At 34.4% G+C, this 11,991-nt stretch overlaps 3 protein-coding genes across 3 annotated transcripts in view; all 3 read right to left on the bottom strand.

Annotated features, from left to right (window-relative positions):
* Nucleotides 1-854, bottom strand: part of LOC111692374 (zinc finger protein 710-like) — a 10,630-nt gene extending 9,776 nt beyond the window's left edge. Inside the window, exon 1 of the mRNA XM_023456348.1 lies at nt 841-854. The gene's annotated coding sequence lies outside the window, so the exon portion shown is untranslated. The remainder of the gene's footprint in view (nt 1-840) is intronic.
* On the bottom strand, nt 463-3,762 carry LOC111692373 (zinc finger and BTB domain-containing protein 41-like). Its single transcript, XM_023456346.1, has 5 exons — nt 3,634-3,762; nt 2,149-2,448; nt 1,824-2,092; nt 932-1,578; nt 463-482 (listed from the first exon to the last, which is right to left on the bottom strand). Exons 1-5 carry the CDS (start codon nt 3,748-3,750, stop codon nt 463-465), a joined length of 1,353 nt encoding a protein of 450 aa, XP_023312114.1. The 5' UTR covers nt 3,751-3,762.
* Nucleotides 3,763-4,237: 475 nt separating this feature from the next.
* Nucleotides 4,238-11,991, bottom strand: part of LOC108914854 (zinc finger protein 845-like) — a 26,967-nt gene continuing 19,213 nt past the window's right edge. Inside the window, exons 2-7 of the mRNA XM_023456345.1 lie at nt 11,585-11,884; nt 11,104-11,528; nt 10,438-10,798; nt 9,961-10,146; nt 9,726-9,867; nt 4,238-4,293 (exon numbers count right to left, since the gene is read on the bottom strand). Coding sequence (XP_023312113.1) covers nt 4,238-4,293; nt 9,726-9,867; nt 9,961-10,146; nt 10,438-10,798; nt 11,104-11,528; nt 11,585-11,884 — 1,470 coding nt within the window. The remainder of the gene's footprint in view (nt 4,294-9,725; nt 9,868-9,960; nt 10,147-10,437; nt 10,799-11,103; nt 11,529-11,584; nt 11,885-11,991) is intronic.

The following is an 11,991-nucleotide window of genomic DNA, read 5'->3' as shown; positions in this document are numbered from 1 at the left end:
GACACACCTTTGCATGCTCATACATACTCACCCGAACATTTACACTCGTGAAGGCTCTCTATGCTTCAGCATGTGATATTTTATACAACTCCTGCAGTTGGATTCATAATCACAGTCAGAACGCCTTTATGTTTCAGCTGATGCTGTTTGACAGAATTTTCATATTTACATTCATAATTACAGTTGCCATACTACGTTTGAACCCGAGAAGGATCTTTATGTTTCAGTTGGTGTCGTTTTATATCACTCTTATATTTAGTTTTGTAACCGCAGTTGTTACACTTGTACATTTGAACCTGAGAAGGATCTTTATGCTTCAGTTGATGATGTTTGATAGCACCCTTATATTTAGTTTTGTAATCACAGTCATTACACCTGTACGTTTCAACCTGCGAAAGATCTTTGTGTTTCAGTTGGTGATTTTTCATATGATGCTTGTATTTAGTTTCATAACCGCAGTCTTTACATCTGTACATTTGAACCTGCGAAGGAACTTTATGTTTCAGTTGGTGTATTTTCATATAACGCTTGTATATAGTTTTGTAATCACAGTCATTACAGCTGTAGGTTTGAACCTGCGAAAGATCTTTGTGTTTCAGTTGGTGTTTTTTCATATAACCCATGTACTTAGTTTCGAAATCACAGTCCTCACACCTGTACATTTGAACCCGATAAGGATCTTTATGTTTCAGTTGGTGTCGTTTTATATCACTCTTGTATTTAGTTTCGTAATCGCAGTTGTTACACTTGTACATTTGAACCTGTGAAGGGTCTTTATGTTTGAGTTGGTGCTTTTTGATATACATTTTGTATATAGTTTTGTAATCACAGTCATTACACCTGTACGTTTGAACCTGAGAAGGATCTTTATGTTTCAGTTGGTGTGATTTGATATGACTCTTGTATTTAGTTTCGTAATCGCAGTCATTACACCCGTACATTTTGACCTGCGAAGGATCTTTATATATCAACTGATGTCTGGTAAAGTCTCTCTTATTCTTTGATTGGTATGTGCAACCATCGCATTTATAAATGTGCAGTTGCAAAGTGTCCTTATTCGGTAACGCGGTGTTTTTGATTTTATAATCACATTCTACACGATTGTTTGAGTTTTTGTGTTTTATATAATGACTATTAAAACTGACTTTCCTCTTTGTTTTGAAATCGCAAAAGTGATTGTACAATCGTCCTTCAGATGCGCTTTTGTGTTTCACCTGACTCTTAGCAAGCTCACACCTGTGCCTTGTCTTGTAACCATATGATCCGCATCGGTGCATACGCGTTTTCGAAGGATCTTTATGCCTCAGCTGGTGCTTCTGAAAAAATTTTTTATTTTCAGTTTCACATTTATATGCTTCCGAATCGTTCTCGTGTCTCGCACGGTGCGCTATAAAACGGCTCTCGCTTCCAGTTTCGTAAATACATTTATCACATTTGAAAAATACTTTGTCATCCTGCTTGTCTTTCATATTACATTGGTTTGTCGATCTATTCTCATGTTTACATTTATCCTCTTCTGCATCTCTAAGGACACTCTTCTCGAATGATTCACTATCGGAGCTCTGCAGTAGCGAGTCGCTGAAAAAATTACATATACAGAGTATTTTCCAATGTTAGGTGTTAATTCTAAGGGGTTATAGGTTATTACAAATGTAGTTATATGTTTTTAAACTCCACAGGGCATTATTTCAATTTTATTATCATACAAACCAAATTTTTTATTACAATTAGGTCATATTTTTCTTGAACATATGTTAAAATTAATTAAGATCTAGAGTTATACGGTTACCTTTTAAATTACTGTTAAAATAGTCTTCTCTTACCTCCTTTCTTCATCTTCCGATTTTATGTCAATACTTTCAGCTTTGATTGACATTTCCATCTCGTTGATATCGAATTCTTTGTCCTCGTTTTCAGTCTTAACGAATAAATCGGATGGTGACGTATCTATCTGGCTTTCAGTTGCTGCGTTATTAAAAATACCTTTAATTTTTTCCTGTACTTCCCAGCAATTTTTTAGGAAACTGTTGTGGGTGCACACAGAATCAAAGCATTCCTTACATACCACGGGATCTTTGATGATGTTTATATTCTGCAAAGCAGTTTCATTAAATTGCGAAACATTTAACTATTTAATATCATTGATACCATTTCAGGAGCCAATTTCTCGATAGCTTCAAGTTCCTCTTCACGTACGCACCTAAATTCACTCTCTACTGGCTCCATACACAATCGACATATTTTCTGACTATCTGAAATGTCCATTGACTCGCTGGTCTTTTCCTTCGTATACACATCCCTTATATCGAGCTGTAACATTTTTTCACAATTCACATATGGAATAATTGTGTAATCGGTCTTCAGACAAGTTGCCTTAAATTCGAATGCTGCGTTTAACTTTCTTCTGCAGACGTTACATATAACCTCTTTGCCCTCGCTATCAAATTTCTGAAATATATGCAACTTTAACCAAAGAGAAGGAAAATCACTTTGGCAGAAAATATCAATTACTGTTAGGTCGATCTAATGCGTTGAGGTGAGGGAAATGAGATGTATATACATGTTAGATGCTAATTATTAAAGAGGGATGTCATCCACTGCGTCGTTATTACCGAGTGAGCCAGAACCCTTTTGGGATGTGCGAGCAGTCGAGGTCAGCCGATGGAGCGCGGTCCGCGGGGTCAGCGAGTGAAGTCAGTCAATCACGAGAGTCACCAGACTCCCGACATAGCTAATAAACCAGCGACAACTCTGTCGTTTGAGGGAATAAACCGATTGTTGAAATTATGTGTTTTAATCGGGGGTGAAAACCCTCGGGTCTTTAACATACATTAGGGAGCTTTGTTTGAAACGTACATTTCTTTTTTTTGCTCCATTGAGGAAATATTGTTCTACAAATTGGAAATAAAATTTTACTAAATTTCAGTTCTTAATTTTGATTTTTAGTACTCGCTATTTAATTTTAAAATTTTCCTATTCATATAACACGAAACGAAGTTGTTTTTTCTTTAATTTTTCTGTATATTATTCCATATTTCAATTCTTGTCGAAATTCTAAATAAAATTCATACATCACCATATCCTATGATCACTAAAACTCCAATATGCTCTGTTTCATTTAAACGTGCCAATTTGCGAGAAAATTATTCACACAAAATGTATTTTTGACATGTGTTCTCAAGATAGATACTCACTATTAGACAAAAGAACGACGCAGAGTTGTTATGGAGTTAAAAACTTTCAAATGTAACTTGATGGACTATAAACTTAACGGACTAAAATATTTTTCTACAATTTATAAAAAATAGATTTTCAAAGTTCGATATCTCGAAAACGGCTAAGTTTAGGCGCATGATGTGATATATGAATTTTGTTTAGAATTTCGAGAAGAATTGAAATATGGAATAATATACAGAGTGTTCCAATAAAGAAAAAGCAACTTTGTTATATCATAACTTTTCGACTGATCCTGTATACTTAAATATTCTTTTTTGTAATAGCTTTAAAAAACCCTAAAACGCTTGTGTCCTATGATTTTTCGACAGCTATCTTACTTTAGGAGATAATCGACCGTTTCCATAGGTACATATCAGCGACCCTGAACTATGTAATACATAACCATCACTGACTTACCAATTTCAGCAAAAGAACATCTAAAATATCTCTAGTAACGTTGTCTATTACCTCAAAACCATTTACGGTTACAGTTTTGAGGCAAAGCTTGCACGAAGTTTCTTGAACGCCAGACATTACAACAATTTTCTTTGAAATGTAAATAACAAACCGTTACTTATGTTGGTTCTCTAACCTCAATGAAAAATGAAAGAGTTATTGTTCTTCTTCCTCTTCTGTTATCGGAACAACAAGAATTGTAAAGCCTTGTCTATAAGTCTTGCACAATGATTATTGATTACGGATTGGTGGAAAAAAAATTACGTAACAATTGTTCTTGTACACAGCACTAATCTGGTTCTTCAGAACATGACGCTGTTGGTTTACATATGGAAAACCTATATGAATTTTTGTTCTTGAATTCGCTTTGCATATAATTACGGCTGCATTGTCTGTATTAAGAGTAGTTTTTTTACTTGAAACAAAGTAAATATAATGTAATTTGCATTTGAAAATTTGTTTTATCAGCAGGTGACGTCATCAACGAGATGCGGATTTTCGATTTGAAGCAAATTGTATCCGTATTATATAATACATAATAAGCTCCATTTGTTTTACCACTTGGTTACTTCAGTTTGGTCAAATTGACCAAACTAGATGTGACCGTGATTTGAACAAACTCTAGGATAAACAAAACATACATCTACTCCATTCACAGAACTTATATACTAGAGGTCTGTTCCAACAAGAGTCGGGGATTGGTTCCAAACCGTCAGAAATGTGCATCCAACTAATTCTTGCGATATATTCACTGAAGACACATTTAGGACTTAGCTGGCCAAACATTTCGAACGGTTCGGAACCAATCCCTGACGCTTGTTGGAACAGACCTTAGGTCTATGACTCCATTTTAATTTTGACATTTAACGTTTGTTCAATTTTAGTTTAATTACAGGTTGTTGTTGTCAATCATACTTTGCCCAACATATAATCAACATATCTTCTTCGGATGAATCCATATCCATTATCAACGGCTTATTTTTGTTATTTAGATTTATGATTATTATTACTTGTAGGTTATGTTTTGTTCGGTTATCTTGTTCACTTACTAACCACGATATTAGTCTAGGTTAGATCGGAAAGGGGGGAACTGATTTTGGTTTGTTCACTTGTTTAAAAAAAAATGAACTTGGTCAGAAATGTACTGAAAATGAATTAACCAAAGTGACCAAGTGTGTAAAACAAATACAGCTATAAACAGAAGCTTAAGTTGGTCATGATACGTAAGACATAAAGACGTATAATTTTTACGTTAATTGTTAAAATCGATTTAAGTATGTAAAGTTGAGCCGAGACAAAGGCAGGACTGATTCTAGAAAAATGCCACATTTCGCTTCAGGTATTTATTGAAACAGAGGCAACTTAGGGGCGATTTTCTTGAAAGAGAGCTTCCACAGAACCATTAGTAGGGCATTTATGTGATTATAATACAATAAAAATACATAAAAGCTATACTTGGCACCATGTAGCCTTATCATGTGCTTATCCATTATTCCAAACATTATTACCAGCGGATTACATTTTATTTACGTGGCCACCACGTTCTCCTGACTTAAAAACTATCACCTATAAGTATATATTTTTATTGGGAAATAACATTGGCTTTTGTTGGGCGTGGACAAAATTTTGAAGGTTTACTGATTACATTTAACAATAATAGGTCTGTTCCAACAAGCGTCAGGGATTGGTTCCGAACCGTTCGAAATGTTTGGCCAGCTAAGTTCTAAATGTGTCTTCAGTGAATATATCGCAAGAATTAGTTGGATGCATATTTCTGACGGTTCGGAACCAATCCCTGACTCTTGTAGGAACAGACCTAATGTCTTCCTGTTTTTCCAAATAGATGGCGCCATCTATCAATAATTGTAGACACTACAATACATCACCGCCTCGTTGACTGAAATATTGCACAGAATATTTCAAAGACCGCCTCTAAATTTAAAGTATACTGTAATATTTATCAAGTATCATATATTAGTACTATTTTCACCCGAAGGATGGCGTCACAAAGAGTGACCACAATTATCGCCCGTTTTTTCACAATTTGGGGAGAACTATAGAAAATAGATAAAAATATGGTTTTGGTATCAAATTACTCGTAAAAAAATAAGATGAAGGTGAAATCATCCCCAAAAATAGGGAATATCAGAAATAATTGTAAAAATTCAAAAAAAACAAAAATGAAAATTCAGGACTAGGAAAACATGGATTAACTATTCATAGTAAGTTCCAAGAAAAAACTACACCTGAATCAGGGTTGAAGCCACCCTGTTCTCAAAAAAATACAACAAAATTCATTCTTATTTTAATTTCTCTATTGAATAAATCGCAGAAAAATTCATACATTTTAACGACTAAAATGGGCATATTGACTTCGAGAATCTACCCTCGAGAGCTTTAAGGGGTTGTAATCAGAAATAATTATAAAAATTCCAAAAAATTCTTCATTTTTGGCATTTTTTCAACCCCTAAGTAGGGGTGATTTTAAAAATTTTCAATATACTAAAAGCTGTGCTCATTTAAATTTTTTATGAGAAGTAATTCGCGACCAAAAACATATTTTTGTATTTTTTTAAATTCTCTGCGGATTGTGAAAAAACGGGCGAAAATCACAGGTTTTTTGCGGTCACTCTTTATTATTTTAAGTTGCTTCTTCAGGTAACTTTAGCCAACTGAAGTATCAAATCCTTATTCATTATTACTGTGGTTTTCATAGTGCTCTTATTACCATGGTTTACCGTTTACATCAGTCATACAAATGTTCGAAATTTCCCGTCCAGAATTAACTAAAGGATATTACTTTAATTGACAGCGAGACGGGACAAAATGCATTAGCAGCTTTTCATTTACCAGCAGGTTTTTCGGATAGAGTCTGCCCGGTAGACATATGCTAAATGCCACCGCCACGGTGGTTCAATGAGTGTGCTACGGATGTAGCCGAGGACAAAATTTTAAATATTGTAGGAGGAAAATATGTACAAGTGACAGGTAAGTCTTTCGGCAAACGCGTATTACATGAAGTTCAAATGTAGACCTGTCGTCATGTGCTCACAGCGTTCCAAACATTAGTACCAGCGGATTATCTTTTATTTGCGTGACCACCACGTTCGCCTGACTTACAAACTATCACCTATTTTTATCGGAAAATAACATTGGTTTTTGTCGGTCAAAACATGATTAAACGTGCCCAACCGTGTTTATGAGTTGTTGGATAAAATTTTGAACGTTTCTGATTACATTTAACAATATTAGAATTTAATCCATTTTTTTTTTTTTTTTTTTTAAAAGTAATGAATCATTACGTCTTCCTGTTTTGCCAAGTAGATAGCGCCATCTATCAATAATGGTAGACACTACCTTACATCAACGACTCCTTGACTGAAATTTTGTACAAAATATTTCAATCAACGACCGCCTATTAATTTAAAGTATACTGCAATATTTATTATGTATCATATATTAGTGTTATTTTTACCCGATGGCGCCATAAATTTAATTCTCGTCTTGATTTTAGCGTGCACTAAAGCACTCCCTGGGTTTCTATAATTTGGTTCAGTTCGGTTTGCAGATTTTTATGTAGGTACTGGAGAAGAACAAAAACTATGTAAAAACAAAAGGGTTCCTTTAAACACATTAATACAATGTAATCTAATGCATATGTACCGAAATTATATTTAATTAATTTAATCTTACATACATATAATATAATCATATAATAGTGCACAGTAAAAGCTAAACATTTAAACTTATATTTATGCCTTAAAATAATACTAACAAAATACAATAGGGAACATTGTTAGTACAATAACGTTTCTTTGCACTGGGAACCCTGCCCCCCCCCTACACAAATTACCAAAAATCAAATGAAAATTATAAATTACATAGGACGCAGGGTTAATTTTAAATGTGTACGTATAAAAATTAAAGAAGTCAAAAAAATAAATGTAACAAATAAACACCTATTTAAACATAGAAAATAAAGGTGGTTACTGCAAAATTCGTTTAGCCAATAGCCCCTCCAGCCAAAGCCCTCATAATTTTCTCATCCATATTTACACAACTCCTACTTATAAGGACAATACATTTTTAGGACAGGACAAATAATGAATATCAGGCTGGAAGGGTGAATTGGTTTTGTACAAATATAACTAACTCCCACTAACAGGTACATAATAATTTTCGAAGCACTGCTTTCTGGTTGACGGCAACGCTTGTCTCGAAAATCATGTGGACAATCGAATACTGTGTTTCTATGCTAGAAGTGAAAAACGGGGCAGATAATATTGCTAAAAATCACAGATGCATCAGAATTGCAAGAGAAACAGGCTTTGAACATTTTTATAAAGATATTTCAAGACTTCCGACATATTACCTAACTAAATCCATGCTTATTTATTTCTTCTTTTCATTAAAAATTAGAGTTTACGAATCTATACGACACCGGCAACATCGCCTAGTTGATCTCTCAACACGTAAATACCACACCGAAGTGAGTAGTCCTCAACAGTTTTCTATTAAGAAAAACAATGCATATTTATTTTAGTGTTTAGTATTATTACATATTTATTTTGTTGTTCCTAATTTTTTTTTTTGAACAAAAAACTATTAACTGCATGTTCTACATAATAAACCGTCTCCTCGTTTAGAATACACATGTATATACACATTTAAGATTAACTCTGAATATTGGTAATGAAAAATATATATTTTTAAACATAGAAAACCCAACACTACCCATTTTCAGAGTCATGCTATCAAAATTTTCTGAATTATTGAGAAATATCAGAATAAAATTTAAACTTTGAACACCCTGTATTTCTTAAACCAGCAACATTCGTATAATGCACGTTGAGCTCAAACATAATATTTTGGTATCTAGTATCTCCAGTTTACTGTTGACCCATTCTTTCTGACTCATCCTGTATATTTTTAAACATATAAAAGCCGATGTATTTTACAAAGTATTCATTTTAATACATTGTTACAAAAGCACTAGTCCGAAATCACTTGTCTCTTTCTGTTGCAGGGAGAGTTTCTGCTTGAACCGATGTTTTTCACGACAGGCTTTACATTCTACTTCATATTGACGTATCTATGGTCGGTTCCTTAAATAACTTCATTTTTGACTGGATTTTGCGTTTCAATGGGCCGTACTTCGCACCCACAAATGTTTTTGAGCAGCAACAGATATCTCCTTAGAGACTTCTTATGCTTGGTTCCAGAATCACATTGATGCATTTGAACCCGTGACACACCTTTGCATGCTCATACATACTCACCCGAACATTTACACTCGTGAAGGCTCTCTATGCTTCAGCATGTGATATTTTATACAACTCCTGCAGTTGGATTCATAATCACAGTCAGAACGCCTTTATGTTTCAGCTGATGCTGTTTGACAGAATTTTCATATTTACATTCATAATTACAGTTGCCATACTACGTTTGAACCCGAGAAGGATCTTTATGTTTCAGTTGGTGTCGTTTTATATCACTCTTATATTTAGTTTTGTAACCGCAGTTGTTACACTTGTACATTTGAACCTGAGAAGGATCTTTATGCTTCAGTTGATGATGTTTGATAGCACCCTTATATTTAGTTTTGTAATCACAGTCATTACACCTGTACGTTTCAACCTGCGAAAGATCTTTGTGTTTCAGTTGGTGATTTTTCATATGATGCTTGTATTTAGTTTCATAACCGCAGTCTTTACATCTGTACATTTGAACCTGCGAAGGAACTTTGTGTTTCAGTTGGTGACTTTTCACATTACTTTTGTATTTAGTTTCGTAATCGCAGTCGTTACACCTGTACATTTGAATCCGAGAAGGATCTTTATGTATCAGTTGGTGATTTTTCAAATGACCCTTGTATTTAGTTTCGTAATCACAGTCCTTACACCTGTACATTTGAACCTGCGAAGGATCTTTATGCTTCAGTTGATGCTTTTTGATATAACTTTTGTATATAGTTTTGTAATTGCAGTCATTACACCTGTACGTTTGAACCTGCGAAGGATCATTGTGTTTCAGTTGGTGTTTTTTCATTTCACCTTTGTATTTAGTTTCGAAATCACAGTCCTTGCACCCGTACATTTGAACCTGAGAAGGATCTTTATGTTTCAGTTGGTGTTGTTTCATAGCACCCTTGTATTTAGTATCATAATCGCAGTCGCTACACTTGTACATTTGAACCTGCGAAGGATCTTTATGCTTCAGTTGATGCTGTTTCATATAACTCTTGTATATAGTTTCGTAATCACAGTCATTACACCTGTACGTTTGAACCAGCGAAGGATCTTCGTGTTGCAGTTGGTGATCTTTCATCTCAGCCTTGTATTTAGTTTCGTAATCGCAGTCGTTACACTTGAACATTTGACGCTGCGAAGAATCTCTATGTTTCAGTTGGTGTTGTTTCATATTACCCTTGTATTTAGTTTCGTAATCACAGTCGTTACACCCGTACAATTGAACCTGAGAAGGATCTTTATGTTTCAGTTGGTGCCGTTTGATAAAATTCTTGTATATAGTTTCATAATCGCAGTCGTTACACCTGTACATTTGAACCTGTGAAGGATCTTTATGTATCAACTGATGTCTGGTAAAGTTTCTCTTAGTCTTTGATTGGTATGTGCAACCATCACATTTATATGTGGGCAGTTGTGAAGTGTCCTTATTGGGTAACAGGCTGTGTTTGGTTTTATAGTCACACTCTACATCATTGTTTGAGTTTTTGTGTTTTATATAATGACTACTAAAACTGACCTTCCGCTTTGTTTTGAAATCACAAAAGTCACACTTGTACAATTGTCCTCCAGGAACAGGATATTTATTCCTCAACCGGTGTTTCTGAAAAAATTTTTTATTTTCAGTTTCATACTCACACGATTCACATTTATATGCTTCCGAATCGTTCTGGTGTCTCGTACGGTGTGCTATAAAACGACTCTCGCTTTTGGTTTTGTAAATACATTTATTACATTTGTAAAATCCTTTGTGGTCCTGCTGGACCTTCGTATTACATTGGTGTGTCGATTTATTCTCATGTTTATATCCATCCTCTTCTGCATCTCTAAGGACCCTCTTCTCGAATGATTCACTATCCGAGCTCTGCAGTAGCGAGTCGCTGAAAAAATTACATATACAAGGTATTTTCCAAAATGAGGTGTTCAATCAAAGGGGTTTATAAGTTATTCCAAATGCAGTTATGCAAGTTTCTGAACTCGACAAGACAGTATTTCAGTTTTATTATCATATTAATCAAATACTTGACGACAGTTAGTAATATTTTTATTGAAGATATGTTAAAAATAATTAATTATGCGAAAACCGTTAGGAATACAAGAAATGTATGAAAGAGATGCAGAATTAAATAAGATCTGGAGTTATCCGCTTACCTTTTAAATTATTGTTAAAATAGTCTTCTCTTACCTGCTTTCCTCATCTTCCGATTTTATGTCGATACTTTCAGCTTTGATAGACATTTCCATATCGTTGATATCGAATTCTTTGTCCTCGTTTTCAGTCTTAACGAATAATTCAGATGGTGACATATCTATCTGGCTTTCAGTTGCTGCGTTATAAAAAATACCTTTAATTTCTTCCTGTACTTCCAAGCAATTTTTTAGGAAACTGTTGTGGGTGCACACAGAATCAAAGCATTCCTTACACACAACGGGATCTTTGATGATATTTATATTCTGCAAAGTNTCTATCTGGCTTTCAGTTGCTGCGTTATAAAAAATACCTTTAATTTCTTCCTGTACTTCCAAGCAATTTTTTAGGAAACTGTTGTGGGTGCACACAGAATCAAAGCATTCCTTACACACAACGGGATCTTTGATGATATTTATATTCTGCAAAGTGGTTTCATTAAATTGAGAAAAACATGACTACTTAATATCATTGATACCAATTCAGGAGCCAATTTCTCGATAGCTTCAAGTTCCTCTTCACAAATGCACCTAAATTCACTTTCTACTGGCTCCATACACAATCGACATATTTTCTGACTGTCTGAAATGTCCATTGACTCGCTTGTCTTTTCCTTCGTATACACATCTCTTATATCGAGCTGTAACATTTTTTCACAATCCACATATGGAATAATTGTGTAATCGGTCATCAGACAAGTTGACTTAAATTCGAATGCTGCATTTAACTCTCTCCTGCAGACGTTACATACAACCTCTTTGCCTTCGCTGTCAAATTTCTGAAATATGTGCAACTTTAACCAAAGAGATAGAAAATAACTTTGACAGAAAATAGCAATTATTGGTAAGTCGTTGTAATGTGTTGAGTTGTATATATATATATATA

This window comes from Anoplophora glabripennis, unplaced genomic scaffold, assembly GCF_000390285.2.
Source record: "Anoplophora glabripennis isolate ALB-LARVAE unplaced genomic scaffold, Agla_2.0 scaffold1297, whole genome shotgun sequence".
Taxonomy (NCBI): Eukaryota; Metazoa; Arthropoda; class Insecta; order Coleoptera; family Cerambycidae; genus Anoplophora; species Anoplophora glabripennis.
Note: the sequence above shows the minus strand (reverse complement) of the source record. Positions and strands in the feature narration are given on the sequence as shown.

Coding starts and splice junctions, on each gene's coding strand:
- LOC111692373 (XM_023456346.1), bottom strand. CDS start 3,750: ATGTCTGGCGTTCAAGAAACTTCGTGCAAGCTTTGCCTCAAAACTGTA. Junction 2,449..3,633: donor ATGTTCTTTTGCTGAAATTG/GTAAGTCAGTGA, acceptor CATATATTTCAG/AAATTTGATAGCGAGGGCAA. Junction 2,093..2,148: donor AGAAATTGGCTCCTGAAATG/GTATCAATGATA, acceptor ACTGCTTTGCAG/AATATAAACATCATCAAAGA.